The sequence below is a fragment of the Hyperolius riggenbachi genome, chromosome 7, assembly GCF_040937935.1.
Source record: "Hyperolius riggenbachi isolate aHypRig1 chromosome 7, aHypRig1.pri, whole genome shotgun sequence".
In the NCBI taxonomy this organism is placed as follows: domain Eukaryota; kingdom Metazoa; phylum Chordata; class Amphibia; order Anura; family Hyperoliidae; genus Hyperolius; species Hyperolius riggenbachi.
In genome coordinates this window covers 262,963,387-262,989,492 of record NC_090652.1, presented here as the reverse complement: position 1 = coordinate 262,989,492, position 26,106 = coordinate 262,963,387, and the positions used below count along the sequence as shown (strand labels likewise).

At 44.8% G+C, this 26,106-nt stretch overlaps 1 protein-coding gene across 1 annotated transcript in view; it reads right to left on the bottom strand.

Moving 5' to 3' along the window:
• Positions 1-5,787: 5,787 nt before the first annotated feature.
• SLC38A11 (solute carrier family 38 member 11) overlaps positions 5,788-26,106 on the bottom strand; it is an 87,390-nt gene continuing 67,071 nt past the window's right edge. The window contains exons 10-13 of the mRNA XM_068247386.1: positions 25,733-25,894; positions 16,692-16,804; positions 12,827-12,958; positions 5,788-6,060 (exon numbers count right to left, since the gene is read on the bottom strand). Coding sequence (XP_068103487.1) covers positions 5,788-6,060; positions 12,827-12,958; positions 16,692-16,804; positions 25,733-25,894 — 680 coding nt within the window. The remainder of the gene's footprint in view (positions 6,061-12,826; positions 12,959-16,691; positions 16,805-25,732; positions 25,895-26,106) is intronic.

The following is a 26,106-nucleotide window of genomic DNA, read 5'->3' as shown; positions in this document are numbered from 1 at the left end:
TAGTACCATAGGTTAGTGTTAGGCATTGGGAGGGAGGTTAGCTATAGACAGTATAAGGGAGGGTTATTGTGAAGCGCCAGGTTAGTCTATAATAGAATATTGTTAATTTTATATTACAAATAATTTAACTATTGCCACCAGCCAGTGCCCACCTCACTTGTTGGCGCCACAATATGTACTACACTTTGGGGTGAGTTTGTCAAAACAGACACAGGGAAGACTGTGGCATCAACCCAGAGAAAATGTTCAGAATCATTGTTCTATTCAGCAACCTGGTTGGTTGATCTGGACATCTGTTTTCATTTGACTTAAAGGATACCCGAACTGAAATGTGACATTGAGATAGACATGTGTATGTACAGTGCCTAGCACACAAATAGCTGTGCTGTGTTCTTTTTTTCTTTCTCTGCCCGAAAGAGTTAACTATCAGGTATGTAAGTGGCTGACTCAGTCCTGACTCAGACAGGAAGTGACTACAGTGTGACCCTCACTGATAAGAAATTCCCCCTTTTTACCTTTTTTTGCTCTCAGAAGCCATTTTCTGCTAGGAAAGTGTTTTATAGTTGGAATTTATTATCAGTGAGGGTCACACTGCAGTCACTTCCTGTCTGAATCAGGACTGAGTCAGCCACTTACATACCTGATATTTAACTCTTTCAGACAGAGAAAGAAAAAAAGGAACACAGCATAGTTATTTGTGTACAATTAAAGGTAAAGATTGTGCATAGCTATACCCCCAAACAATCTGTGTTTGAGGGGTGGTGGCTATATGAATCCAGAAAAGTGCAAGTGATTGCCTTGATATATTGTATTCTGGTGTTTTTGCATATTGCACTTATTGGTTCCAGGTATTTTTGTCTCCCTTGTGTCTTCTTGGTCTACAGATTACCTGGACCCGCCTCTTTCCAGTTACTTTGATAAGCTTGTGAAAAAATGCTGTTCCTGAAACAGGAAGGCCATAACAATATAGAGCTTCCAAAGCATGCATGGGTAATTCGCCTAACACAACAAAAATAATTTCAACACGATTTAAAAAATCATCTAGGGATTGGGCTGATGAGTCATTAGGAATTTACAATACAGAATGTAAAATTCATGGAAACACTATTAACTCTTCCAGGTAGGAAATAATGTTTTACTTGTAAAAAAACTGGATAAATATGATGCCTGGCCAAGCCTTGCTTATTATTATAGGTCTATTCAGAGAGCGCCACTGTTCTTTCCTCTTCCTGTTGCACTTCCTATATAATGCCGGTCAGTGCAGCCTGGAATTTCCCTGTGCCCATGTCCTACATTGACTTTATTGTTGTGACCTTAAGTTCTACCTACAGGGGCATAATGCCAGCTGATGCCAGATACCAGTAGGTCCCAAGTTGTTAAGCTGGGGGATATCTACTAAAGAGAATTGGCTACCAGCGTAGGTGCACCCCAAGCTGCATCCTGTCTCTATTGCTGTTCTCACTTTATACGAATAACTGCAGATCCACAGCAGACTCTGTCACAGTCATCAAGTTTGCCGACAACACCACCATAGTCAGCCTGATCACCAACGATAACTAACAGGAGTACTGTCAGCAGACTGAGAGAATATGCCACTGGTGTAAGGAGAACAGGCTGGAGCTCAACACTGCCAAAACTACAGAGCTGATCATTGACTTCAGGAAGTCTGCTCCCACCCTTCCACCAATCTACATTGACTGCACTGAGGTGGCTAAAGTACTCTGCATCAGTCTCCTGGGCACTACCATCTCCAGCAATCTTAGCTGGAAGACCAACACCACCACCACCCAGCGGAAAACGCAGCAGAGACTTTTCTTCCTCCGCCAATTGAGGAAGTTTGGCATAGCCCAAGAGATTCTTACACATTTTTACTACGCCACCATTAAATCAATCCTCTGCTCGTCCATCCTGGTCTGGTATGCTTGCACTACCACCAGTGACAGACACAAAGGACCGAGGGTCACCAGGTCGGCGGAGAGGATCATCGGGAGACCCACCCCCCACACTCACTTTCCCTCCTATACAATACCAGACTCTTAAAGCCTGTGGTCCTTAAGTGGTTAAGCAGTCAATGATGGAACAGTCAATGATGGAAAGCAATAAAGAACCAGAATAGTGACTGTATATATATATATATATATATATATATATATATATATATATATATATATATATATATATATATATATATAACATTTAATTGCTAGAAGGATACAGCCCTATGCAATCATTTGCTCTATTAATCTGGCACGGTGCCCTTAATAAGGTTAACTCTACCTCTATTGCATAGGCATAGCAATCCCCCCTGGGACCCCGGCCATTGCAGGGGGGGGGGGGGGGGGGCAGAGGCTTTGGGGGCCCCTCCTCCTCTCTCTCCCCAACCGCAAGTCCAGCCACTTAGCAAAATAACCTCCCCATCACTCACTAAAACCGTGTGCAGGAGCGTGTGTAATTGTTTCCTGCTTCCAGAGATTGCAACTGCGCAGAACACTCTTTGCTGCCATTCGCTGGCTCCCTATCATGTGACTCGCATGGGGTTCAGGGACCAAGGGGGCACCAGGCTATAATTTTTGCAGGGGAGTCCTATTAAGTCTAGTTACACCCCTACTCTACTGTATAACGCAACAGACTTATGAAGGAGGGCCTGTAGTAAAATATACCTGGTTTCCCAGAATGCTGGAGGGGAACAGGAGATTTTGCATAATAAGCAGCCTAAGCCAGTGATCTGCAAACTTGGCTCTCCAGCTGTTAAGGAACTACAAGTCCCACAATGCATTTGCCTTTATGAATCATGACTGTGGCTGTCAGATTCCTGCAATGCATTGTGGGACTTGTAGTTCCTTAACAGCTGGAGAGCCACGTTTTCAGATCTCTGGCCTAGGCTAAGCCTCAGTGGGAGGGCAGAGCTACATACCAATATACAGCAACATATAGGGAGTATTTCTGATGCTGAAACCAGGATATGTAACATAAAAGTGGCTATCCTGAATAATTTACTGCATTCCACTATATGTCACTACAGGGCCTCTTGAATGTAATTTCTGTTGAATTTCCCTCACTCACAACCATTTCCTCATACCAGCAGCATTTTTATATACTTGACACTAAAGCTTTTCTTAAATAAGTACCTGTGACAAATGGCAGTTTCCTCATTCCTGCTCAGTAGCACCTTACTCCACTATTACTGTTACACAAGACATTTTATCTCTTTCTAGGATATATTTATTTTTTTGTATTCATTCTTCTCACACCTCCAACCAGCCCACGGTATGATGTTCAGAGAATGTATATGCATCTCACTCTAACTTTCTACAACTCAAAATACTAACTAATACCCAAGACTGGATTTATACTTTTTCCACCCCTAGGCCAACTTTCTTGCCTCCCTTCCATATATAGCTTCCCCTTCCTACTCCTTGTGCAGCCCCCTCTTCCATGTCTAACCTTCATGTACAGCAGCCTCCTTTAGTTCCATCAGATCCCTTGGGCAGCAGCTCCCTATTTCCATATGTTCCTCCTTATTTACAACCTTTGTATTCCATTTGCAGCCTCCTCTTCCAAATGCAGCAATATCTCCTCCATGTCCAGCCGCCCCTTGGCCAGCTGTTGCCCAAGGCCCGGGCCTCATGGCCTTTCCAGAAATCGAGCCCTGCTATCACCTCGTACAGTACAAATAACAACTATATCTCCTGAAAAAACGATTCTACTCCTCTAGAAATTAATTTTAATTATCCCATTTTTTGCTGTGTTTGTTTAGCAGTACAGAACTAAATTTTATGTATGCTTTAGATGGTAATGATCTAAAAATGTTGCTGAAGCAAACCAGAGGCAAACCTGATAGAAGAAATGAGATACTTACCTATGATGAGGGGAGCCTCTGGATTCTTTAGAAGCTCCCCTTGTCCTCCTTGAGACTACCAACACTGCCCAGGACCCTCTTGAAGTTCACATCCACACTCTCCGATTGGCTCTGGTGTAGTGTGCAGGCGCAGCTTTATTCGCACAGACGCAGAAAAGCTGTGCTCAAACATGACGGGGAGTGCAGCCACAATAACAGATATTGTGGCCACACCCTAAATGCTCATAATTTAATATACTGTATATTCCTGCGTATAAGACTACTTTTTAACCCTTGAAAATCTTCTGAAAAGTTGGGGGTCGTCTTATACGCCGGGTGTCATTGATGCCGGGTGATACACCCTATCCTGTTACCGCCTCTCAGATCTCCCTGCTAAGGGGACGCAATCTATTCTTCCATACCGCTCTGATAAACAGGTAGACAAGGAGAGCTGACCAGTCTACTTAAGGAGAGTTGACCAATGCAACAAGTCAATTGACTATATACTGTTATATACTGGGTAACACATACAGTACAGCACCAGTATCTGTTCATACACAGCACCAGTACATGATTTTTTTTATTTTAATTTGGTGTGCGTTGGAAGAGGGGTAGTCTTATACGGCGAGTATATCCCAAACTCTATATTTTAACTGGAAAAGGTGGGGGATCGTCTTATACGCCCAGTCGTTCTATACGCCGGAATATACGGTATTACTTATATTTATCTTGAATGCTGACTTTCCAGCAAAGAACCGTGCTAAATGCATAGTAGTTCATAGAAGCAAAGTGTTGGGCATAAAATCCATTTCATAGGCCAAATGGGCTCAGCAACCTATGCTCACGATAGCTCACTTCCACATCTTATCGATTTCAACTGGTAGACCGGTCGATCAAGCATGACCATATGACACCAAAAGTGGAAGTCACCAGACTACATTTATCAGCATTCCCAGTAATCATGTGTCTTGTAGGTGAGGTAGCAGTCTTGTAGCCAGGGGCATAATTACAAATCGCGGGACCCTGCAGCAAAACTTTAACAGGGCCCTCAGTGTTCACAGCCATTGCCTTTCTTCTTCTTGGTAACCATCACAGCCTTGGTGGTCCATCTTGCAAGGGTCATTTAGCAAGTGTGGCGATCATGATCTACACACCCCAATAAAGTGTGGTCACAAAAACACCCAGTAAGGAGAATGGATCTTGTGTCAGAGGGAGGGGAGTTAGTAGTGTGGGGTCCCCTAGAGCTCTGGGTCCCCCCTTGCTGTTGCAGGGGTTGCTAACCTATAATTACACCTTGAAGTCACAGAAAGTAGGTTGTGAGGAGCTGAAAGACCTCTGCCTGTTAACAGGAAACATGCCAAGCACTGAAGATCTTATGTCCTCATGGAGAATGTCACAGCTACAGGCAAGCAGAGCTACACAAAAGGTTTTCAAATTTGAAAAATGTAGACTAATCAGCAAAATTGGTTTGAGAGTTTTCCTCATTAGTTGTACTGTTTACTAACTTTGCTATTCAGGTGTAATTATAGCCCCACTACTCCAGCAAGAAGGAGGGTGGGGGCTACAGGGGCCCACTCCCCCCCCCCCCCCCCCTTCTTGTGCAGAGTAAGAGCAAGAGGCTGTATCGGGACTCTACCTCTTCCTGGCATCCAAGCCCTGTATGCTTACATCCTGAGGTCCATGCAGCATGTCATGTGATTAGGAGGTGGAGCCTCAGGGTGGCAGCATAGAGTGAGCGGCGCCTGGGAGGAGGAGGAGCCCAGATGCAGCATGGACTTGGAAAATACACTCCCTGCGTGGAGTGTCACTATAGTTTTGCTGGGGGGGGAGGAGGCTGGGCCGCTGATTGTACACCCCTGTGCACATAAACAGACACCTGATGCAGTGACTGATGAGTGTGAGTGAAAGTTCTTCCACAAAGAAGACTCTTGTTTACCAGACAACTATTCTTACTTTATTCCTGAGGAATTATTTTGGTAAGAATAGGATGACAGAGTACTAAGAGGTGTAGAATTTGTAAGGCAGTAAAACATGTCATCGCCATGACTACATTCTTGAGGATAAAAGACGGCCATGATGAAGCCTACAGGCATTATTATTACTCCTAGTAGCAAAATAAAGCAAGACATGAAATTATTGGGGTGGTGCCAGCGATCCGAGGACAACTTCAAATGGCAGGCTGTGGGAATGATGAAGACAAGAGGCGTCGCGCTGAGAACTCCCTGCAAAGAAAATAAAGTCAGCTTGATTAAAATGTCAGCGATACAGAGGGTGCTTCCAGGCGAACACAGTGTTAGGATGCCTTGTTCAAAAACCCAGTAGGATTTGCAAAGTGAGCAGCATGGCGGCACCCTCAATTCAATATTTACTTAGAAACACACACACAGAATTATAAAACACAATCTGCAAAAATTGTTTTACTAGTCCTAGTTACAGACCTAAGCTCATTTTTTTTTCTCCAAATTCTTCTACTAGTCCTAGGTGATCCTTTCATAGCTTACCTTTCATACTCTGCATCATCTGATCCTGAGATCCCAGAAGTGATTTTGTTTTTAGCTGCCAATTGCATATCTCCCAACTTTTGGAGCCGGCGGTTTCCCCCCTCACTCCCCAATAAAAACATCCCTGGTGGTCTGGTGGCCCTCATCCTGTGCCCCTCCAGCATATAATGCAGAGTATGTGCGAGCGGAAGCAGTGTATCTCTCACCTGCTCCACCAGAGTCCATCATGTACGACCTCCTGCCACCGATCACCTCTCCCTCATGTGTTGGCTTCTCCTCCTGCGTTGCATGATTACATGTGACATGAGGAGATGGAGATATTGAGCACTAGAGGGAGAGGTGAGCAGTGGCAGGAGCAGTGGCGTAGCAATAGGGGTGTGTAGAGGTAGCAACCGCATCAGGGGGCCTTGGACTAGGGGGGCCCTAGTTGATTTCAACAGTAGTGATCATTAACACACAGTTTTCCATCCCCGTATTGCACCTCTGACACTGTGGTTGTCCTTGATTGGCTTTGGTGTGTTGTATAAATTGTTATCTATAGCATGCTTGGGGGGGGGGGGGGGGGGGCAATGCTAAACTTGCACTGAAGCCCACAGCTTCTTAGCTACGCCACTGGGCAGGAGGATGCACATTGCTGGACACACTGTGAGAGACACAAGTGAGAGATGAACTGCTTCCGCTCGCACATACTCTGCATAAACCCCACAAAAGTTGGGCTACCTCCTAATCCAGGACAGTCCCGGCCAAATAGGGACGGTTGGGAGGGATGACAGTTGCATGATGCAGGGAAAGCTTTGGTCCTTTCTGAATGGACTGAAGATTAACCATACAACTGCTCCATAGCGCAGTGAGGTTCTTAATAGTCATTTTTAGGTCTAACGATAAATCGTTCATACAACCACATTCTCACACATACACCATATGGGCGAAAAGTCTCTGCTGTGATGCTGGAGCTAAGTGATATAAACTCTAGTGGCAAAATTACTCTCTCTCCCTTCCCCTTCCCCCATGATTTTGATTTAGTCAGGCATGTCTTATCCTATCCTTACCCTATTAATTGCGTGCATGAAAAAAGGGCGCCGTGAAAAAAAGAGCCCGGCTGGATAACGAAATGGTGCCGGTGGATAACGAAATCTGATAACGATTGTCAAACTTGGTTAACAATAAATACCGTTGTAAAAACAGACGGGAAATAATAACGAAAATATATTAACGTTAAAAATAGTTACGCAATTCAACAATACAGCTTAACCCAACCCTATTCTCACACAGAACCCTTCCCTGTTGGTGCCTAAAACTAACCACTTCCCTGGTGGTGCCTAACCCTGAACACCCTCTGGTGGTGCCTAACCCTAACCATCCAGTGCTGCTCGTAATGGAAAAATCTACGCTTACGGATCATTACGCGTAATTTTACGCTATTACGCATTACGCAATTACGGTTACGGCGTAGGAAATTATCTACGGTACATCACTGTAATTACGCGTAAACTTACGCAATTACGCGTAAGGATACCGTAATGAAGGCGCTTACACTACGATGTTACGCGTAGTGCCGTAATGACCATTAATGCGTATTTTTGGACGCATGCGGACGATATGTACGCAATAGCCATCAATGTGACAGTTATTGCGTACATATCATTCGTATGCGTCAAAACGTATGCTTATACTGAAGGGCGGGAGAAGATACTATTGGTTGCTTAGGATGTTGACTGATTGGCTACTCTTAGAAAATGGGAGATTTTACGTTAGTAATTACGCGTAAAATTACGCGTAAGTGTTCGTAAAATTACGCATGCCTAGCAATTACGGTAGACAGTGTAATTACGATACCACTTACAGTCTTACGCGTAAATAATTACGCGTAAGACCGTAAGTTACGCGTAACGCTTACGCGTAAATTTACATTGAATTACGATGCGTAATTACGCTCATGCGTAATTTCGGCCCAGCACTGTAACCATCCCTCCAGGTGTTGCCTAACCCTGAACACCCCCTGGTGGTGCCTAACCCTAACCATCCCCCCTGGTGGTGCCTAACCCTTACCACCCCCCCTGGTGGTGCCTAACCACCACCCCCCCTGATGGTGCCTAACACTAACCACCCACTCTGCAGAAACACCCTTTTACACATAGAAACGATAATATCTTTGATAACATAAAATCTGTACATACAAACAAAATAATATGACAAAAACTATAACGTTGCAAGATTATAAAATAATAACATACTTCAAAAACTGTAATGTTCTAATGTTGCTAACGATATTAAACGCGGCGCCCTTTTTTCACCATATTAATGATAATTGGATTAGAGTTTAGGGTGGTGCCCTTTTCGTCCACCCTCAGCCGGGGCCCTTTTTTCCTGCTACCTTATTGCCGTTATTGTAGAAAATGTGTTTTTTTTGCAGACCATGGCAGAACAAAAAATGTTCAGGGCACAGCTGGATGATGATGCCACTGCAATTACACAACCACTAATTTGTGTACCTCGAAGCAGAACCCACTGTGATCTGATATGACCCAGAAGAGGGTGGCAAATCCTAACTAGAGATGGTAGTTCAATGTGGCCTGGGTTTGGCACAGAAAATGTTTATCTTATAATCCCAGCATGACCTCTGACCTGACGTCAGCTGGCTAGTGGCTTTTTGCGAACCTTTGTATCCCAATACTGCATCTCATGAGGCCTGATAGGGGACTCCATTAGGCCCACTTCTAACACCTTTATCACTCACATAGGGCCCCTCAGGGCTACAGGCCCCATAGCAACCGCTAGGGCTGCTATGGTAATCCCTACACCACAGTCCACTAGGGATCCTTGGGGATCAATGGAAATGCCTTAGTAAATTAGGCCATACTAGTTCAGTTAACTCAAAGCATTAAAGAGAATCTGTACTGTCCGATTTGTACAATAAAAAAACATACAAATCGAGTCACTGTGAACTCCTGGATCCCTCTTTGCCATTTCCGCCGCTCCTCGCCACGATCCAGTCGTTTAATCGCCAGTTTTAGGCAGTGTATACAAACAAAACACATGGGCGCTAACCAGGAAGTGATGTTTGTATGTATATATATACTGTATATATATATATATATATATATATATATATATATATATATATATATATATATATATATATATATATATATACATATATATACAGTGGGTTGCAAAAGTATTCGGCCCCCTTGAAGTTTTTCCACATTTTGTCACATTACTGCCACAAACATGAATCAATTTTATTGGAATTCCACGTGAAAGACCAACACAAAGTGGTGTACACATGAGAAGTGGAACGAAAATCATACATCATTCCAAACATTTTTTACAAATAAATAACTGCATAGTGGGGTGTGCGTAATTATTCGGCCCCCCCTGAGTCAATACTTTGTAGAACCACCTTTTGCTGCAATTACAGCTGCCAGTCTTTTAGAGTATGTCTCTACCAGCTTTGCACATCTAGAGACTGAAATCCTTGCCCATTCTTCCTTGCAAAACAGCTCCAGCTCAGTCAGATTAGATGGACAGCGTTTGTGAACAGCAGTTTTCAGATCTTGCCACAGATTCTCGATTGGATTTAGATCTGGACTTTGACAGGGCCATTATAACACATATATATGTTTTGTTTTAAACCATTCCATTGTTGCCCTGACTTTATGTTTAGGGTCATTGTCCTGCTGGAAAGTGAACCTCCGCCCCAGTCTCAAGTCTTTTGCAGCCTCCAAGAGGTTTTCTTCCAAGTTTGCCCTGTATTTGGCTTCATCCACAGGGGCAAACGCAGGATTTTTAAGGGGGGGGGGGTTCCTGAAAGGTCCGGAAGCACTTATGTCCCCGAGTGCTTCCGAATACAGGTGGCTCCATACTGCCCATACACAAAAGTGCGCTGGCATATTACGGAGCTGCCTATCTTTGGAAGTACTCAAGGACACGAGTGTTTCTGAGGGCTTCTGGTAGCAGCAAATGTGAAAGGGGTACAGCGCTGGAACAACTCCCCAAGAGAGGAACAGGAGATAGACTTAGTTTGGACAATTCAGTGGAATATGCTACATAGTGTCACATAGCGCAAGCGATACCCATATGATGCAGGGATATATGCATCTGCGGAAGATGGCGGCGCTATATAAATACTAAATAATAATATTTTGCCTCACCAGGATTGCACTTTTATTTAGCTTTCCTGTATGACAAGAACACACAGCCAGCTCTAGGGGAAGAGGGAAACAAAGGTGAATGAAGGAGGCTGGTGCACACCAAGAGTGCTTCTGAGCGTTTTTCAAATCAACAGTGATTTGAAAAGCGCTTGACTAATGTTACCATATGTGGGTGTTCCCAAAGCAGCGTTGTGATTTTTTCAAAATCGCAGGTATACTGCATGTAGCATGTTTTTGAGCAATTCATTCAAAAATCGCTCTGAAAATCACTTCACAAAATCACACTCACAAATTGCTAGCGATTGCTATTGTCATTTTGGCGTGCACTCGCCCAGAGAGAGGAGTGGAGAAATTGAGAATAGCCTGAGATGGAGCAGAGAACTTATCTGTATTGCAGTCCCACATCAGACAGGCTACTTGCCTGTAATCGGACTCCTGTCCCTGTCAGTCTCTCACACAAGTCAGAAAGAAGCCCTCCTGGAGTATAGGGACTGTCAAAAACTTTTCAGCTTGTTAAACACCTTACCCACACATGCAGTCATTATAACAATGGGGAGAGACCAGACAGATGTTTGCCCACGGACCCTGAGTCCAGGCAAGCTCTGCATCATGCTGTGCATATTTACCAGCTTGCCTGCACTCTAATTTCATCATGTCTGACACTTCTGTGCTGTGGAGAGTCCAGGACTCCATAATCAACATTCTCTCACTGCAGGCTGCATCTTCTTGTGAGGGAAGCTGGGCTGCCTCTCTCATTCTATTAGCTGGAGGGAAGCACCAGAAGTAAGAAGGGAGGGAGAATGAGGTTGTTTATATTATGCGGGCTTCCCTGGCTGAATACACAGCTCAGTGCAGGGGGGAGGTTCCAGACACCCGGAATAGCCCCCTCAGTTCGCCAGTGATCCATCTTCCCATCAACTCTGACCAGCTTCCCTGTCCCTGCTGAAGAGATGCCCCCCCCCCCCCCCCCCCCAGCATGATGCTGCCACCACCATATTTGACAGTGGGGATGGTGTGTTCAAAGTGATGTGCAGTGTTAGTTTTCTGCCACACATAGCATTTTGCCCAAAAAGTTCCATTTTGGTCTCATCTGACCAGAGCACCTTCTTCCACATGTTTGCTGTGTCCCCCACATGGCTTGTGGCAAACTGCAAACGGGACTTCTTATGCTTTTCTGTTAACAATGGCTTTCTTCTTGCCACTATTTCATAAAGGCCAACTTTGTACAGTGCATGACTAATAGTTGTCCTATGGACAGAATCTCCCACCTGAGCTGTAGATCTCTGCAGCTTGTCCAGGGTCACCATGGGCCTCTTGACTGCATTTCTGATCAGAGCTCTCCTTGTTTGGCCTGTGAGTTTAGGTGGATGGCCTTGTCTTGGTAGGTTTACAGTTGTGCCATACTCCTTCCATTTCTGAATGATCGCTTGAACAGTGCTCCTTGGGATGTTCAAGGCTTTGAAAATCTTTTTTGTAGCCTAAGCCTGCTTTAAATTTCTCAATAACTTGATCCCTGACCTGTCTTGTGTGTTCTTTGGACTTCAGTGTTGTTGCTCCCAATATTCTCTTAGACAACCTCTCTGAGGCCCTCACAGAGCAGCTGTATTTGCACTGACATTAGATTACACACAGGTGCACTCTATTTAGTCATTAGCATTCATCAGGCAATGTCTATAGGCAACTGACTGCACTCAGATCAAAGGGGCCGAATAATTATGCACACACCACTTTGCAGTTATTTATTTGTAAAAAAATGTTTGGAATTATGTATGATTTTCGTTCCACTTCTCACATGTACACCACTTTGTATTAGTCTTTCACGTGGAATTCCAATAAAATTGATGCATGTTTGTGGCAGTAATGTGACAAATGTGGAAAAGTTCGAGGGGGCCGAATACTTTTGCAACCCACTGTGTGTATATATATATATATATATATATATAAATATATATATATATATATATATATATATTTATCAGCATGTGACGGGCAGCAGCTTTCTCCACCTTCAGCCTCACAAACTGCATCACAAGCTGAAACTGAGAGCAGAGACCTGTCTGTGAGAAATAAACAAAGCACAAACACATTGCCTGGAGGGGCATGCAGGGGGTGTGCATAACTTTTCCCTATCACAGCAGAGACAGTGCATTCCTCCCTGGGTCGACAAAGATTGACAAAGAAAAGAAGATTCAATATATTACATAGACAGTGCAACTAGAAAAGGCTGCAGTAATCCAGGCCACATTAGAACAGGTATAGGAACTTATAGGATAGAAGAAATAAGGCTGAACATTTTGTTACAGAGTCTCTTTAACTTGTTTTAATCCACTTACATTAAGCTCCAGCACCATTCCCAGGCAGTCGGACAGTAAAGATATAACTGTGGTGAAAGACACAACTAACAAGGTCACTGTGAAATGAAGGACAGTGGAAAGGTTTCCGCCAAAGAAGACATTGGAAATCACCTGCAGAGAACAGAAATAGTCATTGTGTCAATAATTGCATTGGGGGCTATCGGAAGATTTGGAACAGCAGCACCATCTACTGCTCAGTGTGGAGTAATGCAACTGATTAATTACAGCTATACTATGATTATAAACTCTGTGTCCTAATCAAAAAGACTAAGTCAAAATCAGAAACATTTAATTTAGCCAAAAAAGTTTGCACTTACAAGGAATTTGACTTGGTGGTTGCTTAAAGGGACACTATGGCAAAAATTGTGCTGTTCCGTTATTATTATTATTTATTTGATTTATATAGCGTCAACATATTACGCAGCGCTGTACAATACACAGGCATACAGACAATGATAACAGGGGTGACCGACAGCACAATACAGGTAATAGACAATAGATACAACAATACAGGAAATAAAAAAGCAATAAGATACACAACACAATACAGGTAGTAATACAATGCCAGATAATTTTTTTTACAAGCATTTAGACCCTAAAAGCAGAAACCAATCATATGGCTAGATAAATCTGCACAAAGTTTTATATGAACAAATTCTCTGTTCATTCTTCAATCAAAATATCTCAGAGTTACGGACAAAGCGTATGGACACAATTTCAGGATTCCAAATCACATAAAAGACTGCATGATACGTGTTTCACAGCAAAAAGCCGCTTCCTCAGAGGCACACTGTATACAAACATCAACTATGGACCATGAGGAATGTTTGACCGCAATCAAGAGAATAGATATTCAATGACGCGTCTCACCAGCAGCAAGGAAACCAGAGCCTGGGGACTCGGGGAGGAGCGGGCTGAGCATTGAGTGAGTGCCAGACTCACTGCCAGTGGGGATGGGCAAAAATTTAAAGCAGCAACATACATTTAAGCAGAAAAGCTAAAAAAAATTACAAATCAGCACCTGTTTTTTTAGGGGGTGCTAACAGGTAGAGATGTGCCGAACCTCCGATTTTAGGTTCGCAAACCGGGTTCGCGAACTTTCGCGTAACGTTCGGTTCGCGTTAAAGTTCGCGAACCGCAATAGACTTCAATGGGGATGCGAACTTTGAAAAAAAAATAATTATGCTGGCCACAAAACTGATGGAAAAGATGTTTCAAGGGGTCTAACACCTGGAGGGGGGCATGGCGGAGTGGGATACATGCCAAAGTCCCGGGGAAAAATCTGGATTTGACGCAAAGCAGCGTTTTAAGGGCAGAAATCACATTGAATGCTAAATGACAGGCCTAAAGTGCTTTAAAACATCTTGCATGTGTATACATCAATCAGGTAGTGTAATTAAGGTACTGCTTCACACTGACACACCAAACTCACCGTGTAACGCACCGCAAACAGCTGTTTGTGTAGTGATGGCCGTGCTGGACTGGTGCGCACCATGGCGAGAGTGCAGGTTTTGGTGGCTTTACAGCCCATATGGTCGCCTGGCTGATGTAGCTGAATGACAGAACAGTGACTGTCCAGCTGATCAAATTTGGTCTGACCACAATGAAGCAACGACCTTATTATCTTTTGTGTGCCCCCCGAGACACTCATCTAGGCGCCGGTCATTGCTTCATTGTGATACGCAAGCCCCTTCACCACGGCAAGGTAATGATCATGAAGGGGAATGGGCGCATGTACATGCCTTTTCTTTTGTTGTTGCAGCTGCCCGCAGTGCAGCCAAAAAAATTAGGCAGTCATGTACACGCACCATTAAAAATTATTACAGCTAACAGCGGCCTAAAAAATTCAGCAATGGTGGGTTCACTGAACACAACAGGTATGCAGTGGCGGGTTCACTGAACAGTACAGGTATACAGTGGCAGGTTCACTGAACAGAACAGGTATGCAGTGGCGGGTTCACTGAACAGTACAGGTATACAGTGGCAGGTTCACTGAACACAACAGGTATGCAGTGGCGGGTTCACTGAACACAACAGGTATGCAGTGGCGGGTTCACTGAACACAACAGGTATGCAGTGGCGGGTTCACTGAACAGGTATGCAGTGGCGGGTTCACTGAACAGTACAGGTATACAGTGGCGGGTTCACTGAACACAACAGGTATGCAGTGGCGGGTTCACTGAACAGGTATACAGTGGCGGGTTCACTGAACAGAACAGGTATACAGTGGCGGGTTCACAGAACAGGTATGCAGTGGCAGGTTCACTGAACACAACAGGTATGCAGTGGCGGGTTCACTGAACACAACAGGTATGCAGTGGTGGGTTCACAGAACAGGTATGCAGTGGTGGGTTCACAGAACAGGTATGCAGTGGTGGGTTCACAGAACAGGTATGCAGTGGTGGGTTCACAGCACAGGTATGCAGTGGCAGGTTCACTGAACAGGTATGCAGTGATGGGTTCACAGCACAGGTATGCAGTGGCAGGTTCACTGAACAGGTATGCAGTGATGGGTTCACAGCACAGGTATGCAGTGGTGGGTTCACAGAACAGGTATGCAGTGGTGGGTTCACAGCACAGGTATGCAGTGGCAGGTTCACTGAACAGGTATGCAGTGGTGGGTTCACAGTACAGGTATGCAGTGGTGGGTTCACAGAACAGGTATGCAGCCAGCCAGGAACAAGTTAAGCCTAACTAATCTTTCCCTGAGAGACAGTCTGCAGCAGCTCGCCCTACTCTCACTAACGCAGGCAGCACACGAGTGATGGCCGCCGCTGCCTGCCTTATATAAGGGGGGGTGGGGCTCCAGGGGCTAGTGTAGCCTAATTGGCTACACTGGGCCTGCTGACTGTAATGTAGAGGGTCAAAGTTGACCCTCAAGGTGCATTATGGGGCGAACCGAACTTCCGCAAAGGTTCGCCAGCAGGACGCGAACGCGAACCACTGAAGTTCGCGTGGAACCGTTCGCCGGCGAACCGTTCGGCCCATCTCTGCTAACAGGGTGCTTGGACAATTTTAGTTGGTGCTTCAGCACTCCAAAGCACCCCCGAGTGCTCACATATTTGCATCCCACATTCTGCTTCCCAACCAAAATCATTTCTCCTTCCAGGAGACCCTCTTGTCCTGTAGCTTGGTCACTTCCTTTCACAACCACATCCAGGACTTCTCACGAGCATCATATTTCCTTTGGAACTCTCTCCCACGGCCTGTCCATCATGCTCCAATCCTGGAAACCTTCAAATGTACTTTCAAAACACACCTTTTCAGATCAGCCTTTAATTTGATGAGTGTAGCATTGGAGGCTCCCTGCCTCATCCTCTAACTCCTGTGTCTCCACCCCACTACTCTCTAGATTATAAGCTCGCAAGAGCAGGGTCCTCCTCCAAGTGTTTAAGGGAACCTTAACTGAGAGGGATATGGATATTTCCTTTTGGAGAATACCAGTTGCTTGGCAGTCCTGCTGATCTCTTTGGCTGCAGTAGTGGCTGAATCACAGACCTGAAACCAGCATGCACCTAATTCAGTCTGACTTCAGCAGGAGAGTCAGGCAACTGGTATTATTTTAAAAGGAAAAATCCACATCCTTCTCAGTTTAGGGTCCCTTTATTCTGCACTAAGTTATCCAATGAACATGTACCAGTATTGGTGATGCCTCAATCAGCACATCAATTATGTACAGTATGTATTTATATTTCTGAATGTCCTGATTATACAGTTTTGAACTTCTCATGTATCTGTGCTCCCCAATATTTGTTTAGTACTATGTACAGCGCTATGGAAGATGTTAGTGTTCTATAAATAAAAATTATTAATAATGTGTCATAAATACTGTATGTAAACTCACCTCTCTGGCCACAAAACACTCCATAGGGTAGGTCAGTATGATTGTTATTGCAAAGCAAAATCTTCCGACAGTAGCCAGATTATCATCCTTACAGTAGTTTTCAAATAGATCTCCTGTAGAGAGTTATTAATAAACACCATTATATTGTCATGTTTATATGAATAATATCAAAGTACCATACAAAACCTACAATTTAACAATGTGTGCTATTCTGGTAGAGGCACTGTAGTGACATACAGTATATAGCAGAATGCAGTCAATTATTCAGGATACCCACTTTTACCATCTTTTTCCTGGTTTCAGCATCAGAAACACTTCTTATATCTATTTATTGCTGTATATTGAATGTAACCCTGTCCTCCCAGTGATGCTTAAAGTGGACCCAAATTAAAAATACAAGATTTCAGAAATAAAATCTATTTTCTAAATTGTAATAATAAATAGCAGCCTTGTTTCAGCTGCATGATGACAAATATAAAATATTTGACATTTATTGGAGGAACCCCTGCCTTCCTTTCAAATTGCCGGGATTTTTCCGGCAAACTGGTGGAGTAGATGGTGCCTGGCAATGGAGGAATTGCTAATGGCTGCCCCCAGTATAACCCAAGTTATGAAAAGGAAAGGGTGAAAAGCATGCACTGAAATGAACACAGGTTTGAAGGAGTGTTTATTTAGCTTTGTATGTGTCAGAGTGGTGCAACTAAATATTTTTAATTAAAAAAATGTTTGGTTTGGGTCCGCTTTAAGGCTCATACACACATCAGACCATAGTCTTTGGAAAATGAAAGATCACAGACCAATTTTACCCCCTTCCATGTAGTATGAGAGCCATACCTACACAGTCTATTCTATGGAGCTGAACTCCCCATCAGACAGAAATCTTTGCAAGATGCTGCACACACAGATGCTGTACACATTCAAAAGATCAGTGTCTGCAAAAGATCTGTTCCTGCCAAAGATCTGTTCCTGCAAAATGCATTCATAGCCTATGATATCTGCAGATCCTCATACACACCTTGTTTAACCTTCCTGGGGTAAGCCCGAGCTGAGCTCGGGCTATGCCGCCGGAAGGCACCACTCAGGCCCCGCTGGGCCGATTTGCATAACTTTTTTTTTGCTACACGCAGCTAGCCCTTTGCTAGCTGCGTGTGCAATGCGATCGCCGCCAATAGCCGCAGATCCGCCGCGCCGCAGCCGCTCCTCCCCAGACCCCGTGCGCTGCCTGGCCAATCAGTGCCAGGCAGCGCTGTGGGGTGGATCGGAGTCCCCTTTGACGACCAAATAGCTGTGCTGACACAGCTGCAGAGCAGGATCATACACCAGGCAACCTAGGCAGGTGCCTGGGGCCTAGTGGGTGCCAAGGGGCCCACCTGCTACCTTCTCTGACCTCTCGCCACTTCAGCTTACCAAAAGGACCACAAGGGGGCCCTACCTTGCCTAGGGCCCCGTTACATCTTAATCCATCTCTGTACAGCTGAGAGATCAATTTACACTTGTGATTAGCTACAGATGAATGGGAATTAGACAGGCTAAGCTCTCTAAATACATACAGTTGCATTTCTCTATGTTTTCTTTCTGTCCTGTGCAAGAGTTGAAGTCCACTTTAAGAGCAGTTCTGCTTATGACTACCTTCCCAAGTCATTTTCCACTCATTTAGACTAAAGAGTTGAAAATTAAAATGGAAAGCCACAGCAATGTTTATACCGATGATCTCAGTGTCCTTCTTGCACAGCAAATTCACAGTGGAAATGTCAGATCAGCAAAAATACGATAGAAGTTTCCGTGGAAAAGAGGAGAGATTATTCTGATGCTTTCCATGAAAAGAGACAATATTTTTCAACACTGGGAATAAAGTGACTCTGAAGGGATAGTGTGTCACTCACAATTAAACAGCGGGCCAGTTTCAAGGGGCTCTGGAAGATCCGCTGGACATCCTAACCATTCTCGGAAAGATTTTCAGATATGCATGTGAAACATCAGCTTAACTATCACTCTGACTTCAAGAGGAATTATCCTGTAGGGAGAAAAGCATATACTTACCTTCCCAGGAGGGCTACTCCCAGTAATTCCCTTTTTTTCTTTACTTTCCAGGTCTCTTTTCCCTCAGCATGTCTGTGAAATCTACAGCAACTGTCCCCATCCTCCAGTGTGCTATCACCTAGCCCAAGGCTGTCAAATTCAAAATACAAAGTGGTCCGATATTGAAAAATTGGGACCAAGTCGTGGGTCAACCTCTATGTCTATTAGCCATCTCCCTCCCTTATAAAGTTTCCTGGTTTCTATTGCCCCCCCCCTCCCCTATACAGTTCCCTAGTGGCTAGTGGTCCTCCATCCCCTATACAGCTCCCTGGTGTCTAATGCCTCCTCTCTCTGTTATACAGTTCCTTGGTGTTTAGTGGTCCTCTCTCCCCTATACTGTTCCCTGGTGTTTAGTGGCCATCCCTCTACTATACAGTCCCTTGAAGTCTAGTTGCACCCCTCCCTGCCCAATACAGTTCCCTGGTGTCTAGTGACCACCCTCTTTAGAGATGGCCCGAATGGTTCGAACGCAAACCGATTCCCGCGAACTTCGGTGGCTCGCGTTCGCGGTGAACCGCGAACTATATGCAAGTTCAACCCGCCCCCTATACTACATCATTAAGGTCAACTTTGACCCTCTACTTCACAGACAGCAGACACAGGGTAGCCAATCAGGCTACACTCCCTCCTGGAGCGCCCCCCCTATAAAAGGCAGGCAGCGTCAGCCTTTTCACTCACTCGTGTGGCTGCAGTAATTAGAGAAGGGAGAGAACCTGCTGTAGACATAGGGAAATCTTAGTTAGGCTCTAGTTAGGCTTGTTAGCTTGCTCCTTGCTCATACTTATTGCTAAAAAGCAACAGCTCTTTTGAGAACTAATGTTGTTCTTGTGATCTATTTTTTGTGTGTGTGTGTTTGCGTGTGTTCCACAGACACTTGTGTTGCATATACAGCCCTGTCAGTCAGTCGCAGCTGGCCCTTGGCCCCTTGGTAATTCCTGCTGTGCCACTGCCAGGCGTGAGCGCACGCAGTGTTATATACCACCAGTCACTGCACCTGTTCACGGTACCTGTGTGAGTGACAGCTGCACATTTGTAATACCAATCACTGCATACCTACCTGTTCAGTGCACCTACCTACGTGAGCACATGCAGTGTTATTTACCAATCACTGCACCTGTTCACAGTACCTGTGTGTGTGACAGCTGAACATTTGTAATACCAATCACTGCATACCTACCTGTTCAGTGCACCTACCTACTTGAGCGCACACAGTGTTATTTACCAGTCACTGCACCTGTTCACGGTACCTGTGTGTGTGTGAGACAGCTGACAATTGTAATACCAATCACTGCATACTTGTTCACTGCACCTGTGTGACTGCACATTGTATTAGTCAAGTCAGTGCATACCTTTCACTTCATCCCCCCCCCAATATGGGCAAAACAGGCAGAGGCAGTCCACCCGGCAGGTCTGTTCGAGGTCGAGCTGTCGTGATTTTGTGTGGCCCTGGACCAAAGTACAGTGTTCAGAAGGTGTGTGCCATCAACCCCCAAGATTGTCAGGACGTAGTTGACTATTTAACACAGAACACCTCATTTTCCTCAACTTCCGCACAGAACCGTGACATATCTTCCTCCTCCTGCTCTGATTCTGGCACCCCACTTAACACTCATATGCATACAAAGAGTCGCACACCATTAGTGGGGGTGCAGGACCGAAACTATACAATGTCAAAAAATTCAAAAAAGGTCCGCACATTCCAATGTGGTTTAATCCACATTTATTTCATACAGCGCGACATTATGCCATTTAGCACCAATGAGTCATTTGTTACCATTCTGCTTGTTACCTTGACAAAGGAGACCTTCCGTGGCCCCGAAATGACTCGTTGGTGCTGTATGGCATAATGTCACGCTGTATGGAATAAACGTGGATTGAACCACACTGGAGTGTGCGGACCTTTTTTGAATTTTTTGCCACTTAGCACTCAGTCGGCCGCCACCACCAAAGTGCCATCACCCCGGGGCTCAGCGGTGTGGAAATTTTTTGTGTGTCTGCCTCAGATGAGAGCAATGCCATCTGTGCTCTCTGCCACTAAAAATTGAGCCGTGGAAAGACCAAGACCCGTGTAGGGATAACTACAATGCAATGGGATGACCACCTGAGGAAAAGCAGCACACAAAAGCAAAGCCACACACCGCAGTGGAAGATACCAGGCCGCAATTATTTCTCAAAAAAGCTGATACCCAAACTGTACAGGCAAGTGGTGTCATCTCTGGCACACAGCATTGGGTCAAGGGTCCATCTGATCACGTGGTCTGCAAAGCACGGTCAGGCCTGCCCGAAGACTAAGTCAGTCCCCACACACAGCATCTCTGCCTGCACGCCATGTCTGCCTGCCCCAAGACTAAGTCAGTCCCCACACAGCATCTCTGCCTGCAGGCCGCTTGACTGCCTTCTCCACCACCACCAACAGGGTCCAGGACTCCAGGCGGATTCCTGAATTTTTTTTTGGGGTGTGTCAGTGTGAAGCAGTACACTAATTACACTCCCTGATTTATGTATACACATGCAAGATATTTTAAAGCACTTTAGGCCTCCAATTTAGCATGCAATGTGATTTCTGCCCTTAAAATGCTGGTGCTCGTCAAATCCAGATTTTTCCCCGGGACTTTTGGCATGTATCCCACTCCGCCATGCCGCCCTCCAGGTGTTAGACCGACCCCTTGAAACATCTTTTCCATCACTTTTGTGGCCAGCATAGATGTTTGTAGTTTTCAAAGTTCGCCTCCCCATTGAAGTCTATTGCGGTTCGCGAAAGTTCACGAAAATTGAACTTTTGCGGAAGTTCGCATTCGAGGTTTGCGAACCAAAAATCGGAGGTTCGAGCTATCTCTACTCCCGTATACAGTTCCTGGTTTCTAGTGCTCTCCCCCTCTCTCTCCCATATGGCTTCCCTGGTGATATAGGGCTTCACCTTCATTATAGCTTCCCAGGTGGTCTAGAGTGGGCCAAACATAATGCAAAAAGGGGAAACCACTTGGGGGGGGGGGGGTGTGTTGCAAATTTGATGGCTTTGAAGGCCAGATTTGGTCGCGGGCCAGAGTATGACATGTATGACCTAGCTGTTACTTTTAACAGCAGCCCTTCCAATTAAAACCGCTCCCCTTACCTTTCTATAATACATGTAGGGGAAGCTGCTGGAAGTTCTGGTTGAACTCAATGGACGTATGTCTTTTTTCAACCCAAAGTTCTCTGTAAAAGAGGAACGCAACGGAACAACAACAAAAAAAGCCACACTGTACAAATGGGCTAGATTCACTAAACCGTGATAACTCAAATATCAAACCTTATCAAAGATCACACCTTATGAAAAGATATTACACCTTATCAAAGATATCACACCTTATCAAAGTTAACACGCCTTATCAGAGTAGCATAACAAGCGTTACGAACTTATGCCTGCTAATTGGCAATGGCACTCGTCCTGCCCTGAGCCCCTGCGGGTTCGTAGTGCTCGTTATGCTACTCTGATAAGGCGTGTTAACTTTGATAAAGTGTGATATCTTTGATAAGGTGTGATATTTGAGCTATCACGGTTTAGTGAATCAAGCCCATTATGTGAGCTTTGCATTGCAAACAGGAAAGCATGCAGGCAATGAAATTGATGCCTCAATGCCACGCACATTTTATGCGGTAATGCGCTGCATGCACTGTGATGCATTGGGATACTGCTATCGGTTTGAACGCATTGCACCGGATGCACTCTGAACATCCTATACACTGACTATTACATATTTCCCAATTTTTTGAGATGATAAAGAGGGACACTTAAGCCACGCCCCTGCCACACCCCTAATCATGCCCCTGCCACACCCCTAGTTATGCATACCCTAAAGATTTCATAAGTTATTTTATAATTCAAACCACACTGTTCCTTTTTACCCTGGTTCATTTTCCTTCATATTAACATTTTAAAATTAGTAATATACCAATTTAAAGGATAGGAATAAAGTTTAAAGTCAAACACATTTTTAGTAGAGAAATGTATATATTTACATATATAACGAGGGACAAAGTCCTGAAAGAGGGACAAAGGGACAGGGCTTCCAAAAAGGGACTGTCCCTCCAAAAGAGGGACAGTTAGGAGCTATGCTATTGCAGTGCAACTTTCTGCATTAAGAAGCAGATCATGTAGACCTTCTTGGAAGATGCAGCGGGGTACAGCGGCTTAACTACAAATCATAGGTCCCCCCAGAAAAACTTTGATAGAACAATGAACACAGTTGGATGCTGCTATGCCATGCAGAGCTGGGACATGGTCCTCCAGCACCCAAGGCTGAGACACCAAAGTGTGCCCCTCCATCCCTCCCACCTCAGCTGTCACACACGGATTGCTATTACACTAAGAGGGCCACAGGGCCCACAACCTCCCCAACACCTTAATATCTAGTTATCTGGCTTGCAGTCACTGCTATGTATCCCATTTTCTTATTTCTTTCTGCTTCAAACACAATTAAGAATGACAGCTGAATGAATTGTGCGCCCCCCTCTTACACTGCGCCCTGAGGCTGGAGCCTCTCCAGCCTCTGCCTCAGTCCGGCTCTGATGCCATGTGTCCCACAGCAACTGTTTGCATTTGCCTTGGGCTGGCTCAGGTCTCAGGTGTGCCTCCATTAAATAACCTTTATAGAGCTGCATCTGCTAAACCTTTCATGCAGTAATATTCCTGGGATATTTGCATGGCACAGAACAAGCACAGTCAGCAAACACACAGCATGACCTTGTGCTATGCAAAGACTGAGCGCTGTGTACTCAGCATGTTACTATGGCCACTGGAGTATGCTTACTGAGCTGAGTTACTTGGCTGGTTATCCAACTTTCCCTGCTTCGCAGATGAACCTGCAGTTCAGTGTGGCATTTCTCCTAATATAGCTGTGCTGTACACACTCAAAAAAGAAAGAACTGGCATGGAGAGCCTGAAGGGATAAAGTAAGGCCAGCATAATGGGGCTTTGACACCCAGAAGTGCCAGCAGGGCTGGTTCTCTCATGAAGCAAGGTGAAACATTTGCATCAGGCGCAGAGATTACATGGGCAACATTTTTGTACTGTGTTTACACTAACAGCATGCAGCCAGAGTAGGAGGAGAATTGAGAGGAGAGTGAGCAAGGTGATCAGTGGGGAATAGCAGCTTGTTGTGCTGTGTGAGGAGTCTGACAGTTAGTGAGGAGGGGAGAGGGAGGAGATCAGCAGTGTTTCATTTGACTTGCACAGCAGAAGGGAGGAGCTGGCACTGCTGTCCTGACTGGAGAGGAATGGGGAATGACCAACTGGCTGAGGGTGAGCAGTTTGTTTGTCACAGACTCACAGCCAGCTAGTGTGATATTGTGTTGAGCTGCCGCATGCCATGTCTCAAGTTGTTGCATATGCTCCCTTGCTGACTGAGAACATTAAATAAAGCAGAATGAATAAAGCAATTGTTGGTTGCTGTGTGATCATTCCAAATGGTGGTGGTGTTGGGGGGGAAGGGGGGGGGTGCATCTTTACAAGTCTGCCTCAGGCAGCAAAAAGTCTAGAACCGGCCCTGGGTGCCAGGCATCCCTGTTTATCCTGGGAATAGCTGAGGTCATTAGTTTATGCTAGGAGCGCAGATTTGTATTTTGGGAAGTTTGGATTGGTTAAGGGTGGATCTTGTGTAGAAAGTGGCGTGAGGTTAGGCAGAAAGAGGAGGAGCATTGTGCAAGAGTTCTCACTGAGGGAAGAACTCCCACCCATCCCCTAATTTTCAGTCGTTTGGAACTGCTTGGGCACATTGGTTGCCCCAGTGTTCACATGGTGTTTTGGTTTGCCTGCGTTGATGATGGTTTTTGTCATCGCAGTGGGGTGACCTTTAGGGAGTGCCTTTGGAGGTTGGAGAACAGTGAAATGTTGGGGACCTTTGGTGTGGCTTCCTCTGATGGTTTACATTTTCGTCTGGTAGGACCGCGTGTGTTCAGGTCTCAGTTGTCTCTGTGTCGGTGTTGGCAGCTGGGGGCCAAGGCTGAGTACCTTGCTGTTATGTTAGTCTCAATCAGGTCAGCAGTATTCATTTCTGTTGTTATTATCTGTTTGATTTGTTATTTTAAGGGCTGCTTGGCCATTTTATTCCATTCAAATCTTCTGCGTTTTATTTTTGTCCTTGGGGGTAAATTATGGTGATAGGCCATGCAGCCAGTATTATGTGTATTATGCACAGCTGGAAAAGGTGGAAGACACTCTCACCATGGTCTGACCTGATTTTAGCATAATGGGATTACATAACCCCCCCCCCTTCCTTCCATGTAACACGCCCCCCCCTCCACCCTTTCCCTGCATGTAACAGTACTTACAAGCCATTTTACTGGAAGCCAGCGAATGACTGCTCACTGGCTTCTACAGTATGTGGATGGGTGGTGACTGCCAGCACTGCTATTCTATATGTGGGCCCCCGATATTTAAAGGTTCAGTGGGCGGCATCTATAAGTTATACATTGTGTTTGGGGGCCAGTGAAAAAGCCTAGGGGGGCCGCATTCGGCCCGCGGGCCTTAGTTTGAGGACCACTGTTCTAGAATGTCAATGTCCTTCCTATAGTGTGGTGCCCAAAACTGTATCCCATATGTCTTACAAGTGATTTATACAGAGGGATTAGTATACTAGCATTCTGTGATTTTATCTCCTATCTTATGCATCCCAGAATTGTAATTGCTTTAGCTGCTGCTTGACATTGGGATTTCAGCTTCACGATGCCATGACAATACAGCAGTTACAATTAATATTATTAGTTGGACAGCAATAACAATACAGAGTCCACAGATAAAAGAGAGGCCAGAAGATTAGGGGATAAGACCATTGGCAAAAAAAAACAAAAAACGTTTCCCCCTTGTTATGCATTAATGCTTGTCATTTCCAACATTCGCTATAATTTAACAAAGGTAAGTAAACACACATTTATTAAGAAGAAACAATTATTTGCCTGTGAATAAATAACTGTAAGTGTATTACCTTGGGTGAATCCTGTAAAAGACACGTATCCAAAGATGGAGTACTGGAGGCTGATGATCAGGGAGATAATCATCGATACGTGTGTGATACGAGACCAGCTGCTCACTGTCGCTCTCTCCAAGGAGCCATAAATCAGGAAACAGGCGTGGTGGCACATAAATACTATGGACAGATCACAGGTTATTTATACAGCATAACAGATGTAGAAAAAAATATCAAAAATTCCTCAAAAAATACTCAAAAATCTAAAATGATGATCACACTTTTTTTTTTATCATTATTCGTTTGCCAAAAGATAATAAATAAATAAAAAGCTAAATATGATTAACAACACTCTCCAAATTGAGATCTGGGCAATGTCCTTTCATCTAATT